A 27,675-nucleotide genomic window follows, 5' to 3' on the forward strand; every position below is an offset into this window, starting at 1 on the left:
AATCTGCAGATCTTTTACTCTTAAGGTCATTAGTGCCAACAATATCACCTTTTGTGTCTTTAAAAGATATCTGCTCTACAATGTCATCAACTTTTGCCCCTGGTATACATACCCTATTCCTGTTCTATCTATCCTTTTTGCATACTATTTTCCCCGTCTCCCTCAAAATAGAGTCACCGACAATAAGTAGTTCCTGTGGGACCAGCGCATTCTGCCTTGGACATTGCCGCTGTGTTGCCTGATGGACAAGAGTGAGCTATGGCGTTGAGTTGGGTAACTGAGAGCTTGATGGGCCCCTCATATTAATTTATTCGAGGGCATTAAACCTACAGCTCAACTCTCATAGACACCCATCAGAACATTGAGTTGGCACCTAATTTCTTCATAGTCTCTGCACCTAGCACACACACAATGACATCCTCCTTGGCTAGATCATGTCCTGTTCTAGACAAGTCTGCAAACATTTCACATTTCGCGCATTATTTTAGATTGTGATGCGTGGGAGAATCGCCCCCTTCGGTTCTCCCGCGAGCCACAGCGCTCTGGCTATTCTTTGAACGCTGCATTGCTGCTCTAGTCTGGGTCATGATTCCGTTTAAGTATAATTTAATTAACTAATTAAGTCAATTAGTTAGTTAATTAAGTTAATACAATTTAATTAACAATGAGATTTAATAAGATTATTAAATTTTATTGATAATGCTATACTAATCTAACAGATTTTTAATACACTGCTACGTATTTCGCTATCTAATTTTACGTTAAACCTTACGGTATTCCGTATCGTATAACAATTGCGGAATCTAAGGACACGTAAGTATTAACTTTCAAAATCGCTGTCTAAATTCAAAATAAACCACGGAGCTTTGCTGAACTATAAAGCTACTTATAGAAAATAATTTGGTATAACAATTAAGTCAATAAAACGACTAAATATAAATGAAAACTTAGTGTTCGCTGGAGCTGCAAAAATCTTGACTAACCCAAATGGAGAAGAGGGTGCAGGTGTACAAGGACTGCTAGCACAGAGCTCCTCCTCCTCCTCCAGTGTGCCAACTGTAAATTTGAGGCAGCCTCAATCATTCAGTCAGGGACAGGGCATGCCTGCATATAAACAGCAGAACACTTGAGGCATTATGTCATATGACTGTCACATTATTATTTTAGTTGTTATAAATAACATAGTTTAAATCAAAGGCTGTATAATGTGGTCTTTTGACCTTAGGAATTAGTGCAATGGCATTTGAACCCAGGCCTTTTCCACCTGGTGTGGAAAGGACTTTAACAATGCCGCTGTGCTACTTGCACAGACAAGAAACTAGACATTGTCTTTGCTCAAAACCTCAAGTAGCTTTGGCAAGAGACCAGAATGCTTGACTACCATTTGGACGAGAAGCAAGTTTTACTCCTGTTGGAAATCAAATTCAGATCGAGTAATGACTTCTTTGCAATAGTTGAGAACTTTAGTTTCAGCAGAAACGAATCTGGAATTTTGGATGTGACCCAATTGCAATATGCAGCATTCTTGTCTTGAACAGCACATTTACTGGAAAACCAAGGTTTAGATAATGGATGAGATTTTAAGGTGAATTGTGGAATAAGTTTCATTCCTACAAGAAAAACTTCACTGACACTGTTTGAGCAAACATTGACATTAGAATATTTAAACAGTAATCCACCCAAAGAAACAAAGAATAGAAATCTTAGATTACCCATTTAGCCTTCTTTTAACACCAAACATGACGGTGAGAACGGCAATAAACAAAAGGCTTCATTGGAGAGAATATCACTAAGCTGACCATCTCTGAGATACCTAGTTATCCATATCTGACCATTCATCTCGAAAGCATACGCTGAATGTTTAATCATGAGAAAAAGATCGAGTATGTGTATGGTTAGAATTGTCTGGTATCTGGTAGGCAAATGAACAATCTGTGCAAGGTCACTAGTAATTGTAAATCTTAGTATCTTGACCAGGTGGATGCATGTGCCTATAAAATGGAAGCCAATTAAAATCCAAGGAAAATTATCTCTTAGGAAATTTTAGAAAAGTTGTCTCAAACAAGACACCTATATGAGGTGCTACATAAAAGTTACCAAAATGTATTTATAAAATAAATAAGACTCACTCTGGGTCTTATTCGCCGCCGTCACCTTCGCAGTAGTTTCCTTGAGAGCATAAACACCGGTTCAAGCACTTCTCCCATAATTTGAATGCCTCCTGGGTCCTTCATGGTGTTCAGCATCACCTGCGATTCAGGTTGGATATCCTCTATGCTTTCAAATCTTCGCCCCTTCAGCTTAATTTTCATTCTTGGGAAGAGGAAGAAGTCGCAGGGGACTAATTCTGGCAAATAAGGGTGGAGATGATTGTCATGTTGTTGAATGTCAAATACTGTGCCACAGCAAGAGATGTGTTGTGTTGATGGCCCCACTTCTCTGGACATTTCCTGCTGACTGCTTCCCGTAACCACCTCAGGACATCGCAGTATAACTTTGCATTGACAGTCTGGCTAGGAGGAACGAATTCCTTATGGATAATCCAGACAATGTCCAAAAAACATCAGCATGGACTTCATATTTTAACTTGTTGGGTTTTCTTCGGTAGGGGCGAAGTTGGGCTCTTTCACTGGGATATACCCAATTCTTGTCACCAGTGACCGTAGAAAGGAAGTTTTGATCACTCCTGGCCTGCTCTTGGAGATCTCTGCTAACTTCCATGTGATGCTGCTTTTGGTCTTTACTCAGTAAGCATGGCACGAACTTGGCTGCAATCCTCATGTTCAACTCGCCTGACAAAATCCGCTGACACATGCTGTATGAGTCCTACAATGCCACAAATGTCGTGCATAGTCTACCCGTGGGCATGGATTGCCACACGAACTTTTGCGACATTTTCTGGGGTTGTGCTCGATGATGGATGCCCAGAGCAATCGACATCAACTGACATTCGACCGTTTTTAAACCAGTTAAACCAGTAGTAGCTCTGCGTCTGGCCTAAAGCAGTCATCAAAAGCTTGTTTCAACTTCTTATCGGTTTCTGCTGCTGTATCGTTAAGGAAACAAAACTTGATGCAAGCAAGTTGCTCTTACATCAGCCTTCGCAAACTATGCAAAACACACGGCCAAAGTGTGCATAAATATTCGATGACTATGCAGCCCAATGCCATGCGAACACTGCTTCACACAGGATGCATGCTGTGTTATCTAGTGCCACAAGTCTATACTAGATGTAGTTCAACTGCAACAAATTTCCAGAACATTTGGATAACACCTCGTATAAGGAGGGAGTAACACTTTCACTGCTGGCATAACTTAATCTTATGAATCTAATTCGAAAATTAAGGGATTGGGGTGCATAGAAATTTTTGGGCTTGCTTTCTCACTATGAAGAGAAGAATATTTCTCTCCTTAAGAAAATGTTCTTAAAGTCAGCTGGCTTTCTCATCCAAGTGGACTAAAACCCAACGACACTCACATGCATCAACCATCATTATTTTTTATAGCCAGCACAGCAAGAGCATAGGGCTTCTTTGCACAATATTGATAATACAAATACAGTAGAATGCCAATTATCCAGGGCTCTGGTTCAGTTATCTCTCGAGTTGGATTAACTAATCCCAGGTTTATTTTTGGTAACTATTTAAAAAAAATTAATGGAAATATACATTTTCTTTTTACATACATATACATAATTATGACAATCCTAATATATAACTTGGACTGTTTTTCAATTATCCAGGTTATGGCTTTCCACAATTACCATGGATAATTAGCACTTACTATACAAGATTTTGTTTTGATAGCCCCAGTTGAACATATTCTTCATAATTGAATTGTGGAATTGGAGTAGGTTGCTATAGTGGATAAAGGGATGGTTAATTGGTAAGAGAGAGCAGTGATAAATGGAGTGCCTTGAGTGAAATCCCCCCCCCCCACCAGGGTTCTGTGTTAGTGCTAGATTTTTGACATAAAAATTGTAATGATATTACCAGTTTCGCATCCTGACCTGTTGATGTGGCTGCAGAAGAGCAACTTTTCAGTGTAGCAATCAGTAACTGGTAGAATGGACTTTTATATATTAACTGGCTTATTTTTAAAGACCTAAAATGTAAAGTAAAAGTTGGTTGGTTGATTAGTTTCAGTGGCATTTAACAAGGAAGGCTATGGTGCACCAAAATTATGTCATATAAAAGATAAAAGCAAGATTTTAGTGACCTATGGAATTAGGTCACTAGTCAAAATGTAAAAGGATAAAAACTGGTAAAACAATTATAATCATAACCTCCCAGAACAAATATTTGGCTGTGTTGTCAACAGCCTCCTGCTTGCCAAATGACTAACTCTTCTTCATTCAGTGTGCTATAATAGTGGTTATATAGAGAAAATTTTAAATTAAGTGTAAGGATTTTAAATAGCTAAAAGCTACTGATACATGATCATTATCATGTATCAGCAGTCTAATCAGATAAAATTTGAATTAGTATAGTGAGGGGCCCAGTCAGGTGGCACAGTATGATTCTGTAAACCTTCATAAATGAATTAACAATAGACAATAATTGAAGTTGTCTAAATTGCAAACCAGAGTTATACATTATGTCCAGTGGTGACCACAGTGTATACTGCAAATAACATTTCAGTTTGCAAAAGTACACTTTTTATGTAAGTAGACACTTATTGGGGAAACAGTGGATAATGGGAGTAACAAAAGCTACAATAATCACACTTGGAATGATCATGACGGCAGATACCATGAGAGAAGGTATTTTTTTTTATTTAAGAAAATTACGCAAAGAATGTAACCTAACTAGGAGAGTAACGAATAAAATGATTAAAATAGATAACACTTCAGAGTATTTATATGGCATGATGCAAAGCTGGTTGAGAAAATTTTAATGTCTTAACTTATTTATACAGTAGTAATTTTTCTACAAATGTAACAAACTAAAAAATCATGTTTAGTTAGCAAGGGTATTCAATGAATTTACTCTAGAATGTCTTGAATATCCAGTATGAATATAATAAATGAATAAGAAATTCACCCAAACTATTTAATGCTTCATACATTTAAATATACAGCTAGGCCTCGCATAATGCTAGTTTGGTTAACGCGTTTTTCAGTTACCACAATTTGAAAAAATTATACCACTCTTTACTTTACACAACAAAAATTTGATAATGTGATAGTTGAAAAAGATTTGAATTGCGTGCTAAGTGTCTGACAGCCAGTAAACAAGTGTTTGCCCGCTGCCCACCTCAGTGCGTTCCATCAACCATCAGAAGTAGACATATTACTTGTTTGTCTCCTGCTAATAAAGTCACGTGCAGATGTATTTAAAAATTCTAATTTTCTACCCCTGTTAATTATGGTAAAAGAGTGAAAAATGTGATTGCAATAAAAAAAATATTTATTACTTTAGTTGAAAAACTTTGAAGTTATTAAAAAATATGAAAGTGGTGCAAACCATGCAAAAATCGTAAGAGATCTAGGATACAGCGAGTCTACCATAAGAAAAGAGAAAGGTAACGTTTCATCAACTTGTTTTACAAAATACCAGAAACAGAAATCCAATATTAATTGAAATGGAAAGTGTTTTATCAATTTGGATAGAAGATTGAAATCAAAAGAGAATTCCATTACCTAAGGACAATATTCAGAGCAAAGCTATTAACATTTTTACTAAGCTCAAAGAAACAAAATATCAAGGGGAAACTGAAATGTTTGTCGCTAGTTCAGGGTGGTTTGAACGTTTCAAAAATTGAGCGGGACTGCATAATATTAAAGTAACAGGGGAAGCTGCTAGTGCTGATGAAGATGCTGCAGCCAAATTTCCTGCAGAATTGCAAAAAACAATTTCATCAAATATTTAATGTACATGAAAAGGGGCTATTTTGGAAACAAATGCCAACTAAAACTCATTTGGCTGTAAATGAAGCATCACAACCTGGGTTTAAAGTCTCAAAAGATCGACAAACGCTTTTATTAGGCGGTAATGCTGAAGGTGATATTAAATTGAAGCCTATGCTTGTGTACCGTACACAAAATCCCAGGACTTTAAAAGGATACAGCCATCAAACTCTTCTAGTCATTTTGCATTCAAATAAAAAGCATGGATGACCAAAGCCTTATTTAAAGACAGGTTTATATCTTATTTCTGTCCAACAGTTGAAGCATATCGCAAGAAAAATAACCTTATTTTAAAGCTCTGTTGCTTTTAGATAATGCACCTGGACATCCTTCTGCACTTGGTGACTTAAATGAAAACATGAAAATTTTTTTACCAGCAAATATGACTTCGTTATTGCGACCAAGGGACAATTGCAACTTTCAAGGCTTGCTATCTCTGTAGAACATTTGCACAGGCACTTGAAGCTACAAGAGACAATGCAATTTCTGTACCAGAATTTTTGAAAAAATATAACATATGAGTGTCCATTGAAAACATTCATGCAGTATGGGAAGAAGTGACAGCCAGCAATATGAGTGCAGTTTGGGAGCATCTTTTACCCCATTGCAAACGATTTTACTGGCTTCAAAGATGCAGTTCAAAAAGTTATTGAAGATATAACTAATATTCGTAATGACCTTGGTTTCAAAGGCTTGGATGTGGCTAACATTTGAGAATCTCTGAATTCGCATTCAGAACAGCTAAGTGACAACGATCTCCTGCAAATAGAGGAACAGCATGCATACAAAGAAACTGAAGAAAAAGTGTGAGCCAAATGAAAATGTTACCGCAAAGGAGATAACAGTAAAAGAACTATGAGAAATCTTTCATTTTGCAGAGAACCTTAAACAAAAGGTAATGGATATTGACCCTAACATTGAAAGAAGCATGTTATTTTTCCAGGGCCTAGAGAAGCTTGTCAGCTATCGGAAACTGTATGATGAAAAAAAGAAAGCCAAAACTGTTCAAACGACTGTGTTCAAATATTTGCGTAGCAAATAGTTAGCTTCTTCATTATGTATTTTATGCAATAAACATTTAATTCTATAATTATTTTTATTATCGTTTATATGGTATGCAGTTAAAGTTATAAATGAAGATTGATGCAATAAAGCATCATATGTTTAAGAGTGTAAGTATTCTATATAATATTGGTGTATATACACCATAGAAAACTCAGATGAAAAAACTACGTTTGTAGTTTGAAGGGGCATCATTTTATCTGTATCTCATCTTGTGCTCCTCCTTCACAATGAGTTGCCATGTATTGCACTACCTCGAATAAGTAATGCTTCACTAAAAGAGAAGACTTGTTACTTATTCTTGGTGGGCACCACCACCTAGATGATACTGTTTCATGGTGCAGATTGTCATGTCTGATATTGCAGACATGACAATTCATTTCACAGATTGTCATGTCTGCAATACCAGGGTGCCTGCCCACCCACCGACGAAAGGCCAAGAAGCCTTGCCGTCTGGGTGGTGGTGCCCACCAAGAATAAGTAACAATAGTCTTCTTTTAGTGAAGTGTTACTTATTCGAGGTAGTGCAATACATGGCAACTCGTAAAAGAGGAGCACAATATGAGATACAGATAAAATGATGCCCCTTCAAACTACAAATGTAGTTTTTTCGTTTAAGAGTTTTCTATGGTGTATATACACCAATATTATATAGAATACTTACACTCTTAAACATGATGCTTTATTGCATCAGTCTTCATTTATACATTATTATGTACACCTTCTGGCATCTCTCATATTGTGTGATTATCTTCACAACTGGATTGTCATGTCTGCAATACCAGGGTGCCTGCCTACTCACTGTCGAAGGCTAACAAGCCTTGAAATGGTGCCACCTGGGTGGTGGTGCCCACCTAGAATAAGTAACAATAGTCTTCTCTTTTAGTGAAGCGTTACTTATTCAAGGTAGTGCAATACATGGCAACTCGTTGTGAAGGGGAAGCACAATGTGAGATACAGATAAAATGATGACCTTCAAACCACAAACGTAGTTTTTTCGTTTAAGAGTTTTCTATGGTGTATATACACCAATATTATATAGTTAAAGTTATTTAAAAGGTTTTTTTAAAATTCTTTATGGACATTCTTGAAGGTCAAGGACCAATTATAATTTTTCCTATTGATTATTATATTCAATTAGCGCATTTCTGTTTTGCACAATGCACTCCCGGGACAAATTAAATGCATTAATTGAGGCCAGCCTGTATCAATTAATACAATTATCAGTTCATAACTGCATGAAAAACAAACAACATAATTGGTAAGAAATATATTACAAAAAATTGTTTCTAAATTTCGTGGATAGAAACTATGAATCACATCTGGAATTTAAATAATATCTTTAAATCACATCTGAAACTGATGATTTAAACTTGATTTATTCATCTTAGAAAGATCCACTGAGGATTTACAATAACAATATAATAGTATAATCAATAATATGCTAAAAAAAATTCTGATAATGTCAATGATTTTACTGTCATTATACGTTTTATTTTTTACTGACATTATCAGTCAATTTACTCCCTCTCTCTCTCTCTCTCTCTCTCTCTCTCTCTCTCTCTCTCTCTCTCTCTCTCTCTCTCTCTCTCTCTCTCTCTCTCTCTCTCTCTCTCTCTCTCCCCCCCCCCCAATGTCAAAAATATATAATTTTATGAAAATTTACAAGTCCCTACTGTAGCCAGAGTGGTATTGTTCACACTATTCTCAAAAGAGCAATTCTCCTTGTGCAGGTTGGTAGATCGACCGTATTTAGCAGTCAGGGGCTTCAATCCCGGTCTACTTAAAGAGTGTGTGCTACTGCACTTCTGCTCCTAATCACTCGGCTATGGAGGATTGGATACCACTCTAAAACAACATAAAAATTAACTATGGAAGACATTAAAAGACATTAAACTGACTTCTTTTCTCTTACTTGAAAAGTGTTTTGTATGTAAATCTCTGATTTACAAGCAGATTTTTGGGCTCCCTATGGATTTAGTGTATCAGCTCCAATTTCATATATTTATTTGTCTAGTGGAAAATGAGACATTAATTGCATACTATAAGTCAAAAATTATGTTAACTGCAAGGTTTGCTGGTAATATTCTCATAGCAAGTCATAAGTTCACAGATAACTTATTAGATAAATTATTTCATTCCATCCAGTTTGAAATATACCCTTGAAGTTGAAAAAGGTAAGAGTTTAACCAAAATCTTTGATCAAATTACTTGCTTAGTTTTCATTCTGATTAGCTATTATAAAGAGAATATAAGTCAGAAAATCCATTTGCAGCTGTTGGATCAAAAATTTGATCTTGCACTTTGCCTTAAACTGACTGAAAACTTTTATTTTATTTTTATTGACATATAATTACACATAAACAAAATCTTATTTATATTGTATGACAAAGCAAGGGGTTACAAACAGATGTTTTAAGTGTAATTACATCTGACTGACACTCAAAATGTCCTTGTATAAACCTTATCCATATATATTACTAAATTTTTTGATTTATACTTATCATTGAAGCCAGACACAAAATATTATGCTGCTTGGTCAGCCTGTGCTCTGAAACAGCTTAGAGCTGCCAATGTGTAGTATGTCCTGAAAGTGTTTTCAGTAGGTGGGCTGAGGTGTAAATATTATCTCACACTGTTAGATAACTGTCACATCAACTGAAAAAATACAGTGTGAATGTAAACAAGCAGTATGTAATATGGGGTGCATGTCTTATAGTTGGAAGTGATTAACACAAGTGGTAAGTACAAAAGGTTAAGCATCACAAAACAAAAAAGAAAAAAGGTTAGCAGCTCCAGGTATCAGCTTCTATTCTAATGCTGATGCAGTAAAAATGTTGATGAAGCAGACTCTTTGTAAGTAGACAACTGTTATCACATCAAATTGCATGTCAATTATTATATATATCAAAAGGCAAGTTATATCACAAAACAAGTTCAAGTTTCATCACAACAAATCTTACTTAGCTGTAAAATTTGAAAAAATGCAAATAAAATTGTGGATTATCAAGAAATAGTATAGATGTGGTAGAAATTAATTAAATCATTTTAAATGAAGTTTTAAGCAAATAATAGTATTATTTTTCGGGTACACGAATTTTTCCAGTTTATACTTCTCTGAGAGCCATAGTTTTCCACCTCTGGTACTACTGGTGTTGAATTCTAATTGTAACAATTATTTAGAATACTTCATGTGTATTGTTTTTACCTTAGTATTTCATAACATTTATTAGCTCTATTTTTATAAAAATCAATTAAAAAAAGTGAAGCAGAGGTAATTAACAAGGGCGTGAAGGTGATCAAATACTGCAAATTAAAAGATTAAAAATAGCTTGAATTGGCCTCTATTAAATGTTACTCTAACAAATTAAATTTGTACAATGAACAGAAAATACTGCAAAAAAAAAAAAAAAAAATCAATGCAGGTATTTGCTTATGTACTTACAATAAATACTATGAAAAAAATTTAAAAAATTGCAATATTAAACCATCAATCAGTTCTTTCTGGCTACCTAGCCCTCTCAGAGAAAGAGATGCATTGCTGGAAAGAGAGTAGTTGGGTAGCCTAAGGGAGCCACACAGCTAGAAAGTTATAACATCCCATGGCAAATAAACTAATATTTATTCGTCTACATATGCTGATCCATCATAAAATCAAAATCAAGCATATAAGCTCTGAAAATAGGAAAGGTCAGCTTATTCTCAGTACAAAATGGTTTCTTTTTAAATTTTTAATTAGTAAACAAGCAGTTATGTGCACATTAAAAGAAAAAATAAATAAAAAAAAACAAGACACCTTAAATTGCTTTCAATTTTGGTTTTTAAATATCCTCCAATATTGAATCTTTAAATACAGAGGAATGCTGTTTTTTAAATGTTTCAAACTATACTTCATTCCCGACGAAAGTACAAAAAAAAAAAAAAAAAAAACAAGCAATGTTACTACAAACTTACAAAATCAATGAAAAAAGTCATTTATAACAATGCCAGTAAAATTCACCATAGAAAAACATCATGTATTGAATCCTGTATGGATAAGTTTAAAACTTCCAGATCTATAAGGAGGGTCCACAGTCCATTTCATTCCATCACTAGATAAAGAAAATGCCACAAAAATAAAACTGAATTATTCAGCGTCATTTCAAACATCTCTCCAAATATCAAAAAGAACATTTAAAGTTTGCAGGTTTCGAAAAAGATAAATGAATACATATCATTTAAATTAAATTGCTGGCTGAGAATTATCCAACAAAAGAATCAGATTAATCTTTGAATTTATAATTACTTTATTCTATTTGATATTTTCAAAATTATTTTATAAAAAAATTAAAAATATACTGAAAGAGAAAGTGGTATAAAAATATACTGAGAGAGAGGAAAGTCTTTGTATTTTGCATAATAAGATTACACTTTTAATCACTTCTGTTTTAGATTATAGAATGACCAAATTATTTATGATCAAGATAGATTTGTTTGTTTCATTTTTATTATTTTAATCATACATTTATTGAGTTGTTTCTTCTATTAAATATTTTCTTACTTTTTACCATATTTTATCAGTTGAACAGGACCTACAGGTGACATTCAAAAATACCTGCTGCATATCAATTATTGTTGTTAATTAATGATAGAAAAATCTGCATTTGTACAATTGTTCAGTTAGAATTAAAAATGTGAAGGACCTGTCATTTCCCACATGACTACTTACTGTTTACACCTTTCAATTCAAAATAATAGTTTCACTTGTAGTATCTCAAAACCTTGCTCTGCTCAAGTTTAATTTGAAATTAGAGAATGGTACACTGCTCTTCGTGGACTAATGTTATTAATGGAGTCCCTCAGGGTTTAGTGTTGGGCCCATTGTTGTTTTCTGTATTTATAAATGATATTGATGATGGTATATAAGGCTTAATGTCCAAGTTTGCAGACAATACAAAGGTTGGCAATGTTGTTAAGGACACTAATGACAGTACGCTGCTGCTGCAACAGGATCTAGAAAAGTTGAGCAGGTGGACTGAGAGGTGGCAACTGCAGCTTAACATTGACAAATGTAAAGTACTACATATGGGAAGCAGTAACCCCAGAGTAACGTACAAACTGTGTGGTACTACACTGACAGTGGTAGAGAGTGAAAAGGACCTGGGGGTAATTGTGTAGGCAGATATCAAGTTTCTGAGCAGTTCAGATGGTCTGCAAGAGTAGCTCATGGTGTCTTGTCAATGATATACAGGAATTTTTCTAGCAGGGTTAAGGAGGTGATTATTCCCTTGTATAAGGCAATGGTCAGGCCACACCTTGAGTACCATATACAGGTCTGGAGGCCTCATTTTAGGAAGGATGTGGAGCTGCTGGAGCAAGTGCAGAGAAGGGCAACAAGGTTAGTGAATGGAACAAAGGGTTGCTCTCATGAAGAAAGGCTTAAGGTTTGCAGATCACAGTGTCTGGAGACTAGGCAACTGCAAGGTGATCTGATTGAGGTGTATAAAGCCTAGAATGGTTTGAGCATGCTCAATGCTGATGGGATTCTTCCTCTTGCTTAGAATAATCGCCTGAGAGGGCATAAATTCAAATTGAGGAAAGTCAGTTGTAGGATAGATGTACGGAAGTTTGCCTTTAACCAGCAGGTGGGTGATTGCTGGAACAAACCTCCATCTGTCGTAGAAGTTGATAGCTTAAATAGACTCAAGGCAGAACTAGACAAACACTTGGAGCGAATGGATGGGTGATACGAGAAGAGCATGTGTTTTTTTTTTTTTTTTTGGCTGATGTTATATAAGCTTGCTTTCTTGCATCATGTGCCTTTGCTAATGCTAAAAGTGCTCTTCAAGATCTTCAACTATCATCAAAAAAATGAGTAAAAATGTGAGTGAACAATTGCATGCTCACATTGCTAATTATGAGTCCTTTTCTTTACAAATGTAAAGAAAATTTCTTTACAAATGAAAATGAATCTACAGACGTCAGTGATACAGCTCAATTGTTTGTTTTTGTTCGTATGGTTTTTGATGATTCTGCCACTAGAGAAGAACTGCTGGGTTTGGTGTCATTAAAAAAAAGAACTAGAGATCCTGATATATTTAACACATTCAAAAATTTTATTGAAAAAATTAAATTACCATTATTTAAGCTCATATTAATAACAACAGATGGAGCTAAAAAATCAATAACAACAGATAGAGCTAAAAAATTAATAACAACAGATGGAGCTTTCAAAATCATGAATGCCATTAGAGGATAATCTCTTCAAAGGAGACTTTCAAAACACAACTCGATGAAAATGAACCAGATCTGATATTACACACAGATGTGAGGTGGCTGAGTCGGAGTAAGCTTCTACAGAGATTTCAAAATTTGCTGAATGAAACTAAAAAAATTGTTGATCAAAGGGGAAATGATTATCAGCAGCTACAAGATACGGAGTGGTTGTGTGATCTGGCTTTTTTGCCATATTTTACCAATACATTAAGTAATCTGAGTTTGGAATTAGAAGGAAAAAATAAAAATTTGGGTGACATGATTGTATTTCTGCATATAAATATCAATTTTTGGCAATGGCTACGGATCTCAAAGAAAAAAAATTCAATAATTTTGTAAATATGCATGATCATTTGCAAAAATATCCGGTTTTTGAATTTAATAGTGAGAAATATGTTCTGAAATTGAGAAAGTTGTGAACGATTTTGAAACCAGATTCAGTGATTTTAAAACAATTGAAAACACCGTTCAATATATTTCTCATCCATTTAATGTAGACTTAGATACAAAACAAATAAATTGCAGAAAAAAAAAAAAAAAAAAATCGCTGAGAATTTTCAAATGGAGAAAATATTACATTGCAAAACGATATATTCCTAAAAGCCAAATCATTAGAAAAAGACTTTTGGAAAGATGTTTGCCGAGAAAAGTACCCAAATGAAAAAAAATGCAGTGAACTTTAAATTCCTGTTTTGGTTCCACATATCTATGTGAATCGGCCTTTTCATATTTGAAACAAACAAAGGCAAAGAAGTGCTCTATTCTTACGGAATTGCATACAGAAGATTCTTTACAGTTGGCCTTATCACAGTATATCCCCAATTTTAAAAGCTTGGCAGATGACATTAAGACAAAAACTTCACATAAATTAAAAATTTAAATAAATATGAATTATGAATTGTATTTAATTTAAAAATTCATAAACAACAATTTTCAATATGTGTTGATTAACTTTTTTAACCATGCACAATGAAATTCTTGAGATGGTAGATTGCACACATTTTGAATAAAAAAAAGTAGATCACATCACAAATTAAGTTGGCCACCCCTGGTCAAGTTGATTTAAAAATTTTGTCCTCCATTTCAAGTTTCCTTCCCATTTGCTCCAAAAAAAAATAACCATAATAAGACATTGATACTTACTTGCCCCTTCCATTTGCATGTAGAGGCTCTCATCATAACCTTCACAATCACCTGGCCTGTAGATTACTCCCATTCTCATTATACCTTTGTTTCCAATTATCTCACACCATACAGATTCTTTACTAGTATGCGAAACATCTGAATCCGGGAAAGCTTTAGTCATGCTCAGGCTGCTTTTGATAAGAAGCATGACCCCACCACCCCTTCTATCTGCCATAAACTTCCTAAATACATACTGTACTGAAACTCATCATCCCCTATCTCCGGATGGCAGCACATTTCCGTAAGCCCTATTATGTCAACATTACTTGTCCTAACCAGCAGTTCGAATTCACTCATTTTATCGACGATACTTCTGACATTACTGTACTGTACAATTAAGACTTAGTATTCTGGTATAGTTTCCTACCCTGACACACCCCTTCAAGTTATTTAAGCTCACTTCCCTGTCATTAGCTACCTGCTCACTTGAAATGTTTCTGCCCTCAGAACATCTTGCTAATATGTTCTGTTGCAGTAACAAACAAGAACTCTTGAGGTATGTGCAAGCATTACTTTGACCAATATTATAAGATAAATGCGTATCTATATTATCCTTGTCCACCCCAAACTAGCAGTTTCCGTGAACTTTTAAGGTATCCTCAATAATACTAAAAAAAAACTCTTGCACCACCTTTGTTTAAATGCATCCCATCTCTACAAAACAGATTCCTTCTGCCTACAAGTGCAGGCCAAGCTGATAGAAATTTCCCCCCAAAAGCCTTGCAGAGTCCTTCAAGTCTTGAGTTAATCCACAAGGCTTTCAGCATATAATCCCGCCCATCATGGCTGGGCAGAATTGCAGACACATAGACATTGTGCCCAACTCACAGAATTCCTTCAGCATGGTCCTATATTTGTCTAACAAATCGTCAGATCGTGTATGCTTAATGTCATTAGTCCCCACACGAATAATAATATTCTCTTTACCTCCCTTAAAATCAGACAGTCTGTTGGTGACATCATTAATAGTTGTGCCCAGCAGACATACCCTGGTTCTAGTTTACCTATCCTTATTAAAAAAATATTTCCCATTTCTCTGACAAAGAAGGAGTTTCTTAATAGAACTAAGTCCTTTTGAACCAGATTAGTTTGCACTTGGTTATTCTGTTCTGGGGCCTGAATTGGGATTGCATCACTTGGTAGGTTACTAAAGTCTTGAGTTCCTGATGTGCTCCCAGTTACATTATTCTCGAGGGCAAGGACCCATTTTTTCAGTGACTCAAATTGTTCTAGCAAAGCACCAAATTTTAACTTAAAATAGGTACACTCCTTACAATGGTGACAAAGAAAAGAATCTCCAAGTGAGCTAGGATTATCCACCAGGTCGACCTTGGAATACATGCCACATGTTCTGCAAAGGATAAAACCATGACTCACCCGGAAATCGCTATTGGCTATTTCTGTATGGGTCATGATACCCTCTGATGAAGTGTTCAAGGCATATTTGGTAATAACCATTGTAAAATTTAGTAAATATTAATAAAAGACTCTGTAAAAACATTATATTTATATTATTAAAAAAAATTAAACTATTACAGGGAAAAAAAAAACTTAGCAAAATAAACTTTACAATATACTAAATAACCTCTGAAATCCTCCTCTACTCCACTAATCCTTCTCTAAAGTCTAAAGGACTGCCCTGGCACAAAAACAGTTGATTTGACTGTTGGCATTTGTGGCAAGCAGAACAGTCCTTTGGTGTTACTGACACTTTAATTTTGTTTTGCCTGTGGATAACCACTGCTTAGGGATGCCGCAAAATAAACAACTCTTGTATACACTAATGTAACAAATAATATAATTTACACAAAAAAGCTAATATTTAGAAACTTTTAAATTTAGGTTTTAATGAATTAAATGTATGACACTGTTGCTTTCTATATTATATGTCACAAATGCAATTATCTGCTATAATATTAATGCATTGTTAATAGGCTTTTATCAATTTATTTTCTATGGGAGGGTCTCTGCCCTCTGCTCTTCAAAACAGTCAACATAATGAAATTACTATGAATCTTGATGAATGATATACAGCAAATTTTGTATTTTTCAGGGATAAATTGAATAATAAAAGATAAATAAGCAAAAACGTATATTAGTCTATTTGTTAACATGTAGATACATTTTTGGCATCTGTAATTTGAATTTCTATCTGCATGGTTCTATAGCAAAGGACAGCCATGTACAACTGACTGACTAAAGATTGGCTCATTCTGACTTATGTAAAGACCAACCCAACAACTGAATCTTTGCCTCTAACATTTGTTGATAATCACAGTGAACACTAACCATATAAGATGGAAAACAAGATGCAGGATATTTCAGAGACTGCTGGGAGTCATTGCAGTACAAGTAAACACGAGTTGTGTTAGGGTAGCTAAGAATAGGAACAGGTGCATGTATACTTGCATGTACACCAATGCTAGGAGTTTGTTAAATAAATTTGAGGTATTGCTCAAAGGCAGATATTGTTGGGATATATCAGAGACATGTATCACCCAGATATACAGAATGCAGAACTGGAATTTGGAGAGAACAATGTGTACAGGAAGGATAGGCAGGATAGGAAGGGAGGAGGGGTTATGCTATTAGTTAAGAAACACATAAAATTCAAGGAAGTGAAGCCAGTCGACATCGCTGGACAGTGTAGTGTTGAGTCAGTTTGGTGTGACATAAGCACTGGGAGATCAAAATTGAGAATATGAGTGTGTTATAGGACTAATGACTCTGATAAGTATAATAAGAAACTGTACAAGGAAATAGAGTGGGCCAGTAAATCAGAGAGTCTTATAATAGGGGATTTTAATTTCCCAGATATTGACTGGAATTTGTGGGCTGTAACTCACACAATAGCAAGGCTTTTGTGGATTTATTGGATGATTGTTTTCTACATCAGCATGTTCAGGAAGCAATTAGAAGGAGTAATACTCTTGATCTGATTATCAGTAGTGATTCTTCATGCATTAAGAATCTGCAGAAAAAGGAACCACTAGGTGGCAGTGATCACAGTGTACTGAAGTGGGATTTCCTCAAAGAGGTAAACTACCATCACGGGTAAAGGGAAGGGTTTTTGCTTTCGTAAAGGCGACTACGGTGGTCCGAAACAGTATTTAAATTCTATACAGTGGGACCAACTGATGATGTTACCAACAGCAAATTTAAAATGGGAAGCATTCAAAAAATTTATCTTGGAAGCTACTAAGCTTTACATACCAACTAAGAAATATTGTTCAAGGGTTAGGCCTAAATGAATGTCAGATGAACTAATGAGACATATGGCAGAGAAGAAAAATGCATGGGATACATATAAATTAATGGGTGACATGGAAGCCTATGATAGATATAAGCTGGTCTGTAACCAAGTCACAAAGGAGATTAGGCAGATTATGAGAAATCCTTGGCAAAGGATGCAAAGAAAAACAACAAAGAGTTCTTTACCTATGTAAACTCTAGAAGGAAAGGGATGAATCAGATTGGTCCACTGGATATTGATGGTTCAAAGGTTGATGATTCTGCTCAGGTGGCTAACAAACTGTGTATTTTGCATCTACATTCACCCATGAGGAGTTATTCAGGGAGGGGGAATGTCAGAGGTGAGTTAAACTCTGGCAGTGAGCTATATGATTTTGTAATAAGCTAATGGGAATACTGTGGCTCAGAGGAGAACTGAGGGGGGCAGTTGCCCTCTGAATCACAGCCTTTTAAGATGCACTATTTGCTTGATGTTTGCGGAGCAGTCAGGTATGGGACATGATACTGCCATGGGGGATGTCTTTGTATGTGCGCGATGCAAGGAGTGTAAGGAAATCAGGCGTCAACTCAGCATTGTTATGGGCCTATATGAGAGCTTGAAGGACAGGGTGGATGCCCTCAAAGGATTACAAGTGAGGGGCCCATCAAGCTCTCAGCTGCCCACACCAATGCCAGAGCTTGCACTTGGTCATCGCGCAACACAGCGGCAGTTCCCAAGGCAGAATGCGCTGGTCCCAAAGGAACTAGTAGTTGTTGGTGACTCTATTGTCAGGAAAATGGGAAACATGCTTTGTAAAAAGGATAGGTGGAACAGGACCAGGGTATGTTTGCCAGGGGTAAAGGTTGATGACATTGTAGAGTGGATATCATCTTTTAAGGGCACAAAAGGTGATATAGTTGTACACGTTGGCACTAATGATATTAAGAGTAGGAGACTGGCGGAATTACTTAACAAGTACAGGTCACTGATGAAAAAAAAGCCGTGAATTAGGGTTGAATTTGAAAGTGTCTGCAATTCTGCCCAGACACGATTGGAGGGAGTATATGATGAGAGCCCTGTCGATCAATTTGGCCCTGGAAAGATTCTACAGGGCTCAAGGGGTAGAATTTTTTTCAGCCTGGTCTGTACTTGTTAACAGGAGAGACTGCTTCTACAGGGATGGGATACACTTAAATAGAAAGGGTGCAAGAATGTTTGCTGATGCTATCGAGGCAGTGCTAGGAGGGTCAGAAAACTGCTAGATTGGGGGGGATACAAGGACTAATAGATTAACAGTAGCCACTGGCAGAGGAGAAAGTGATTCTTGCACTGCTTCTATTGGAATGAGCAGCAGCCTGGAAAATAAGATGCAGGATATTTCAGAGACTGCAGGGAATCATTGGGGTACAAGTAAACACATGGGTTGTGTTAGGGTGGCTAAGAGGAAGAGCAGGTGCATTTATACTTGCATGTACACCAATGCTAGGAGTCTAGTAAATAAATTTGATGAATTTGAGGTATTGCTCAAAACATCAAAGGCAGATATTGTTGGGATTTCAGAGACGTGGTGTCACACAGATATAAGGAATGCAGAACTGGAATTTGGGGAGTACAATGTCTACAGAAAGGATAGACAGGATAGGAAGGGAGGAGGGGTTATGCTATTAGTTAAGAAACACATAAAATCCAAGGAAGTGAAGCCAGTCGACATCGCTGGACAGTGCAGTGTCGAGTCAGTTTGGTGTGACATAAGCATTGGGAGATCAAATTTGAGAGTAGGAGTGTGATATAGGCCTAATGATTCTGATGAGTATAATAAGAAACTGTACAGAGAAATAGAGTGGGCCAGTAAATCAGAGAGTCTTATTATGGGGGATTTTAATTTCCCAGATATTGGCTGGAATTTGGGGGATGGTCACTCACACACTAGCAAGGCTTTTGTGGATTTATTGGATGATTGTTTTCTACAGTAGCATGTTCGGGAGGCAACTAGAGGGAGTAATACTCTTGATTTGATTATCAGTAGTGATTCTTCATGCATTAAGAATCTGCAGATAAATGAACCACTAGGTGGCAGTGATCACAGTGTTCTGAAGTGGGATTTACTCAAAGAGGTAACTACCATTAAGGGTAAAGGGAAGGGGTATTGCTTTCGTAAAGGCGACTACGGTGGACTGAGACAGTATTTAAATTCTATACAGTGGGATCAACTGATGATGTTACCAACAGCAAATTCAAAATGGGAAGCATTCAAAGAACTTATCTTGGAAGCTACTAGGCTTTACATACCAACTAAGAAATATTGTTCAAGGTTTAGGCCTAAATGGATGTCAGATGAACTAATGAGGCATATGGCAGAGAAGAAAAATGCATGGGATACATACGAATTAACACGTGACACAGAAGCCTATGATAGATACAAGTTGATCTGTAACCAAGTTACAAAGGAGGTTAGGCAGGCGAAGGCAGATTACGAGAAATCCTTGGCAAAGGATGCGAAGAAAAACAGCAAAGAGTTCTTTATTTATGTAAACTCTAGAAGGAAGGGGATGAATCAGATTGGTCCACTTGATATCGATGGGTCAACTGTTGATGATCCTGCTTAGGTAGCTAACAAACTAAATGAATATTTTGCATCGACATTCACACATGAGGAGTTATTCAGCGAGGGGAATGCCAAAGGTGTATTCAACTCTGGCAGTAAGCAAGAGAATCTTGTAATAACTGAGAGCAAAGTGGAGGAGAAATTGTTGAAGATAAACAGAAGAAAGGCACCTGGGGTGGATAGAATCTATCCAGTTATATTAAAGGAGGCAGCAAAGGAAGTAAGCAAATCCTTAGCCATAATAATGAGAGCTTCCTTGAACTCAGGGGAGGTACCCACAGATTGGAGATGTGCAAATGTGACCCCAATTCACAAAGGAGGACCAAAGGCCGACACAAGTAATTATAGACCTGTGAGTTTAACTGCTGTTCCAGGAAAATTAATGGAGGCACTGGTTAAAGAAGCACTGCAGGATCATCTAGACAGGACTTCAGTTATAGCTCAGACACAGCATGGTTTTGTTAAGGGGAAGTCTTGCCTGACCAATTTGATTGGATACTATGATGCAGTCACAAAAGAACTGGATGCAGGGAATAACTTTGATATTATATACTTGGATCTTAGAAAGGCTTTTGATACTGTTGCACATGGAAGACTGCTGCACAAATTGGAGGAGCAGTGTGGCATTGGAGGCAAATTGCTGCTATGGATAAAGGGGTGGTTGAGAGGGAGAAGACAGAGAGTGGTAATCAATGGACACTGCTCATCGTGGACTAATGTTATTAGTGGAGTCCCTCAGGGTTCAGTATTGGGTCCTTTATTGTTTTCTGTATTTATAAATGATATTGATGATGGTATATCAAGCTTAATGTCCAAGTTTGCAGATGATACGAAGGTTGGCAGGGTTGTCAAGGACACTACTGACACTATGCTGCTGCAACAGGATCTGGAAAGGTTGAGCAGATGGGCTGAGAGGTGGCAAATGAAGTTTAACATTGACAAATGTAAAGTACTACATATGGGAAACAGCAACCCCAAAGCAACATATCAACTCTGTGGTACTACACTGACAGTGGTAGAGAATGAAAGGGACCTGGGGGTGGTTGTGCAGGCAGATATGAAGTTCTCTGAGCAGTGCAGACGGGTTGCAAGAGCAGCTCATGGTGTATTGTCAATGATATATAGGAATTTTTCTAGCAGGGATAAGGAGGTGATTATTCCCTTGTATAAGGCAATGGTCAGGCCACACCTAGAGTATTGTATACAGGCCTGGAGACCTCATTTCAAGAAGGATGTAGAGCTGCTGGAACGAGTACAGAGAAGGGCAACAAGATTAGTGAATGGAACAAAGGGGTGCTCTTACGAAGAAAGGCTTAAGTTTTGCAAATTACAGTGTCTGGAGACTAGGCAGCAGCGAGGCCATCTGATAGAGGTGTACAAAGCCTTGAATGGTTTGAGCATGCTCAATGCTGATGGGATTTTCCCTCTTGCTCAGAATAATCACCTGAGAGGACATAAATTCAAATTGAGGAAAGACAGATGTAGGATAGATGTGCGGAAATTTGCCTTTAGCCAGCGGGTGGTTGGTAGGTGGAACAGACTTCCATCCCTTGTCGTGGAAGTTGATAGCCTAAATAAGTTTAAGGCTCGGCTGGATAGGTATTTCGAACGAACAGAGGGTTGAAGTGGAAGTGATTATTTTTTATTTATTTATTTTACTTTAATTTTTTTGGCTGATGCTGCATAAGCTTGCTTTCTTGCATCAAATGCCTCTACTAATGCTAATAACTGAGAGGAAAGTGGAGGAGAAATTATTGAAGATAAACATAAAAAAGGCACAGGGGGTGGACAGGATCTATGCAGTTATATTAAAAGAGGCAGCAAAGGAAGTAAGCAAACCCTTAGCCATAATTATGAGAGCTTCCTTGGACTCAGGGGAGATACTTTGGACTGAAGATGTGCAAATGTGACCCCAATTCACAAAGGAGGATCAAAGGGCGACACAAGTAATTATAGACCTGGTAGTTTAACTTCTGTTCCAGGGAAATTAATGGAGGCACTGGATAAAGTTTGTTATTTGGTTTTTAGGAGCATTAGCAACTAAGGCCATATTGAACCAGGATGTGTGGTGGTCATTCCCTGAGCTTTCCGCATCCTCGGTATTTGGTGGTAACGAGCTCGAACCCCGGTCTAATCAAGAAGCGTGTGCTACTGGATAAAGAAGCACTGCAGGATCATCTAGACAAGACTTCAGTTATAGCTCAGATACAGCATAGTTTTGTTAAGGGAAAGTCTTGCTTGACCAATTTGATTGGATACTATGATGTGGTCACAAAGGAACTCAATGCAGGGAATTACTTTGATATCATATATTTGGATCTTAGAAAGGCTTTTGATACTGTTGCACATGGAAGACTGCTGAACAAATTGGAGCCGTGTGGCAATGGAGGCAAATTGCTGCTATGGATAAAGGGATGGTTGAGTGAGAGAAGACAGACAGTGGTAATCAATGGACACTGCTCATTGTGGACTAATGTTATTATTGGAGTCCCTCAGGGTTTAGTGTTGGGCCCATTGTTGTTTTCTGTATTTATAAATGATATTGATGATGGTATATCAAGCTTAATGTCCAAGTTTGCAGACGATACAAAGGTTGGCAGGTTTGTTAATGACACTAATGACAGTACGCTGCTGCAACGGGATCTAGAAAAGTTGAGCAGATGGGCTGAGAGGTGGCAAATGGAGTTTAACATTGACAAATGTAAAGTACTATATATGGGAAGCAGTAACCCCAGAGTGACGTATCGACTCTGTGGTACTACACTGATAGTGATAGAGAACGAAAAGGACCTGGGGGTAATTGTGCAGGCAGATATGAAGTTTTCTGAGAAGTGCAGATGGTCTGCAAGAGTAGCTCATAGTGTCTTGTCAATGATACACAGGAATTTTTCTAGCAGGGATAAGGAGGTGATTATCCCTTTGTAAAAGGCAATGGCCAGGCCACACCTTGAGTACTGTATACAGGTCTGGAGACCTCATTTTAAGAAGGATGTAGAACTGTTGGAATGAGTACAGAGAAGGGCAACAAGATCAGTGAATGGAACAAAGGGTTGCTCTTACGAAGAAAGGCTTAAATTTTGCAAATTACAGTGTCTGGAGACTAGGAACCTGCGAGGTGATCTGATTGAGGTGTATAAAGCCTTGAATGGTTTGAGCATGCTCAATGCTGATGAGATTCTTCCTCTTGCTCAGAATAATCACCTGAGAGGGCATAAATTCAAATTGAGTTAAGACAGATGTAGGATAGATGTGCGGAAGTTTGCCTTTAGCCAATTGGTTGGTGGGACAGACTTCCATCCTTTGTTGTGGAAGTTGTTAGCCTAAATAAATTTGAGGCTGAGCTGGACAGGTATTTGGAATGAAGGAGCGGTGAAATGGGAGCAGTTTTTTTTTTTTTTTTGGCTGATGCTGCATAAGCTTGGTTTCTTGCATCATATGCCTCTACTAATGCTAATGATACTGTTTTCTACTGAGAACAAAAAGTAAATCATGGACATCCTTCATATTTGGTATGATATGGGAAATGACAATGATGTTACCTTGATTCTCATTGGTTAAAACTAAATAATAAAGTATTAACTTATACTCTTTTTTTACCAACCAAAATAGAACCAAAGAAATCCTGTTACAGATACCATTGTTAACAGATATTTCATATCAACATTGCAATAGTTCCTGTCTTCAATCTGTCTCTGTGGAAGCCAGAAAGAAAATGAAAGCCAGGCATTTGAGTTTATAGCACAACCTCATTGCATCACTGTCTTTCTCAACCCCGATTGGTTGTCAGAAACTAATATGCTTCCTGAGCTAATATTAGATAGTGTCACTGGGACTATGCCCAAGGATCATCATCAGTTACATACAAAATCAGTAGAAAATTATAATGTAAAAAGAAAGAAAGGAATTTATAACATAGAAAGAATTATTGTTACTTATTTTATTAAAATAAGTAAGTAAATAAAAAAAATGGAGAAGTGGTTCTCATATCTCATGTACAGCATTTCTAAGCAACATAAAAAAGTGTTCAGAGAATTAAGCATTATTGCTTGAATTCTAATCTTAAAAATTCTTTGATGACTATACAAAATATTCACTACATTTATAATACTAAATTATATAATAATTAATTGGTAAAAATATACATACATACGGAAAATGAGCCACAGTTAATTATGCAGTCACAGTAACATCAATGCAATCATCATTATCAATATCTAAATCTACCGGTGTATCATCACTATTTATTATTTCTCCATCAAATTTAAACACAAGCCTCTCTAAAGGTATATTTCTTTGCTTCCCATATGCTTCCATCAAATTCAGTAGAGGTTCATTCTGTAATCAAAAAGAAATAATTATATTTGAATACAACAGCATATACTACTACAGAAATTATCTACTGGTCATAATTAACTCAGAATACATAGAATACGGCATAAGTTGCTGTACCAAGAATAGCCCAATATGCATTTTCTGTGAGACAGATGTGCATCACTGTTGCTCTAATATGCAAACAGCGATGTACAAATGCTAAATAATGCAAATAATTATATCAATATTGCTATGTATATCATAATTAATTATTAATTTTGTTATTTTTTGAGAATAGAAAAATTAACCAGAAACTGCAACAGGACCATAAAATCTTAGAAAATTGTGCAAAACAATGAACATTTTGCTGTTGTTAACAAAGGTTTTAGATAACTTTACAAATTGCAGATGAGTATGAATGGAATAGCAAGGGGATTCAGCAAGGGGTTCCACAGAAGATTTAGATAAGTTGTATAACTGTAGAAGTCATACGTAAATCCCCAACCCAGCAAACCTAATCATGCTAGTTCTTCATAAATACATCTCTTCTTGGATATATGTCCAGGCTTCTGTTATGTATCATTCTAAATATATTATCTGTCCATCTTTAGAGTTTTTCTCACAGTTTTTTATTGATGCTCTCCATCAACATGTCTTTCAGCACCTTGCATTTCAATACAAATGCCCCCCATCCCTAAAATAATGTAATTAAAGTTTAATCTAGACTTTTACTGCACAAGATTGAACTATACCTTACAGCAGTTTACTAATTATAATGCTTGATAGAGATAACACAATCATGAAAAATTTAACAGTTGACTAGTATTTCCATGTTAAAGAAATATACATATCTTAGAAGACTAAGAAAAATGAATATTTTACCTTATTTATACATATCATGATCTTTTTCCTAGTGTCACTTGACTGTACTTTTAAATTTAGTGTTGCAGCATCTGTGTTCTTATGGGAAGTTATATAACAATCTGAAAGAAAAGAAAAAAAAATTAAATGTAATATGATGTATAATTTTAATCACTAAGTTCATTAACCTGTCATAAACATGGTTTGTTTTGTTTCACAATGCAAATGGAGTATGTTTTTATCAAATTTTAATGCTTACAGCATGTTCATTTATATTTAATTTAATTAAGTGTAGTACTTTTATACATACCAAGAGTATTTTATTTTATTTATATTATTTTTTAAAATAATCCAGTCTGCTTTGTCATTCATGCCTGTCAAATGAAATGCAACTACCTCTCTACCTGATCAAGTTGCTGCCATTATCAAATTTTAATGAACATCCATATCCTTAGACAGCCTGAAAGCAAGCCTATCCAAATATAGAAATGGATGGCATTTCCTCATACATTTATTTGCTCTCTGCATCCCCTCACTCCTGTTTTGTAACCTTGCATATTTCTTCAGTATTTCATCTTGCTAATGACAAAATAGCACTATTACACTTTACAAAATCTGTGAACTCGATGACTGAATTGGAAGTAACTTTTTTCCAGCCTTCTCCAATCTCATCTTCATCTTCTGTGTGTACTTAAGTAGCAGCAATATTTTTGTGAAACAGTTGATATCTGCTGCAGAATTTGCCACATGCCATTAAGCCATGTTATATGTATTTAGTTTCAGAATATTTAGTTTCAGCTTATCCCTCCTCTCTGAGGAAACAAGCATTTTCTGAACTAGTGCCTTTCAATATACAGCAGTCATTGAATGGATTATGCCCAGATAAAGAAACTATATTAGCTGGTAAAATTTGTAGACAGGAAGATCACTTTGACGTTCCTCAAAAATGTATCTGATTGTTGGGTGATTATTATCAATGTACTAGCCACAAGTGCTCTCGGGCAAACAACAATGTACATACAGGTATCTATTATGTGAACATATGCTACAGTTCAAATTTAATGTAGGGAATGGAATTTTGTTTGTTAAATGTGGACAAAAAACTAGAATGAGAAACACAATTCTGAGTTATTTATATGACTCAGAATTGTGTCATATAAATAACTCAGAATCCTCATATAAATAATTATACATTATTTATATATAATTATACATTATTTATATGAGGCTTTGGTCAGAACTACAAAAAATAATGAAAAATGCAAGAAAATCAAGAAACCTTTTCTAATTTAAATGTTGCAATTTAACAAAACAGCACTCTTTTTTTAAAAAGAGAAAAGAATAAACCAATTTGAAACAAATGCAACTGTTTGTTCTTCATCAATCAGCAAATTTTTTGTTTTAAATTTTCCCCCCCAAACCAAACAACAATCATTTGAAGGTTAATATGAATTTATTTGACTCATAATTACTCTTAGTTAATTATGATGACTTGTTTTCAAATTTAATATTTCTAATTTCTATCCAAAAGAGGGATATATTTTGGGATATATAACTTATTCCATAGTTTTTTTTCTTTTAAGAAACGACATGAGTGAAAGGAAATCACTTATTAAACCACACAATTAGTTGTTATGTAGATGTGATGAGGGTTACAGAAAAAAAAAATATAACCATATACATAAATATGAACCTTTGCTTTTACTTAACTAGAATAGCTGCAATTTTAGATCCCAGTTGGAATTTTGTCCTTCTCTTAATTAAAAATTTATTGAAAAAAAAATCACAATGCTCTTTCCCCAATACATTTCTTTCTTTTAATTTCCCGATTCTGACCTCAGTCAACACTTTCTCACTGAAGTTCATAGCTATTTTGGAATGTAATGTCCTTTTGTCCACAGATGCCTCATGGATTTATCCTTGATGAGACATTAGCAATTGAAATACTTTTAATCCATTTTTTTATGATTTGGTTCATATATGTTTAGGCTTTCAGTCATAAAATAATATTTCAAAAGTTAGCACACATTCTGAGTGTCCTCTAACAACTGGCAAAGGAGACAAAAGTCTCAGCAGGGTTCTTTTTACATTTAGTTTGTGTTTTATATTTCTTTCATAAAGTTTCCACACTTGAATGATAAATAAACCTATAGAGAAAGGGTCACAGTCTCAGAAAGTGTGGCACATTTCTTTTTGCAAGTAATTTAAATTTTTCCACAATTGTTTTAATGCAGTTGTCATACAAGCAGTGAGTAA

General features: G+C 35.9%; 1 protein-coding gene across 1 annotated transcript in view; it reads right to left on the reverse strand.

The window, feature by feature from the left end:
- Nucleotides 1-10,957: 10,957 nt before the first annotated feature.
- The window catches only part of LOC150090217 (uncharacterized), an 86,854-nt gene continuing 70,136 nt past the window's right edge, over nucleotides 10,958-27,675 (reverse strand). The window contains exons 9-12 of the mRNA XM_090390208.1: nucleotides 25,929-25,998; nucleotides 25,441-25,541; nucleotides 24,394-24,582; nucleotides 10,958-11,061 (exon numbers count right to left, since the gene is read on the reverse strand). Coding sequence (XP_090246334.1) covers nucleotides 24,418-24,582; nucleotides 25,441-25,541; nucleotides 25,929-25,998 — 336 coding nt within the window. The 3' untranslated portion in view covers nucleotides 10,958-11,061; nucleotides 24,394-24,417. The remainder of the gene's footprint in view (nucleotides 11,062-24,393; nucleotides 24,583-25,440; nucleotides 25,542-25,928; nucleotides 25,999-27,675) is intronic.

Source organism: Mastigoproctus giganteus, chromosome 2, assembly GCF_048544385.1.
Source record: "Mastigoproctus giganteus isolate SK-2022 chromosome 2, ASM4854438v1, whole genome shotgun sequence".
Lineage (NCBI taxonomy): Eukaryota > Metazoa > Arthropoda > Arachnida > Uropygi > Thelyphonidae > Mastigoproctus > Mastigoproctus giganteus.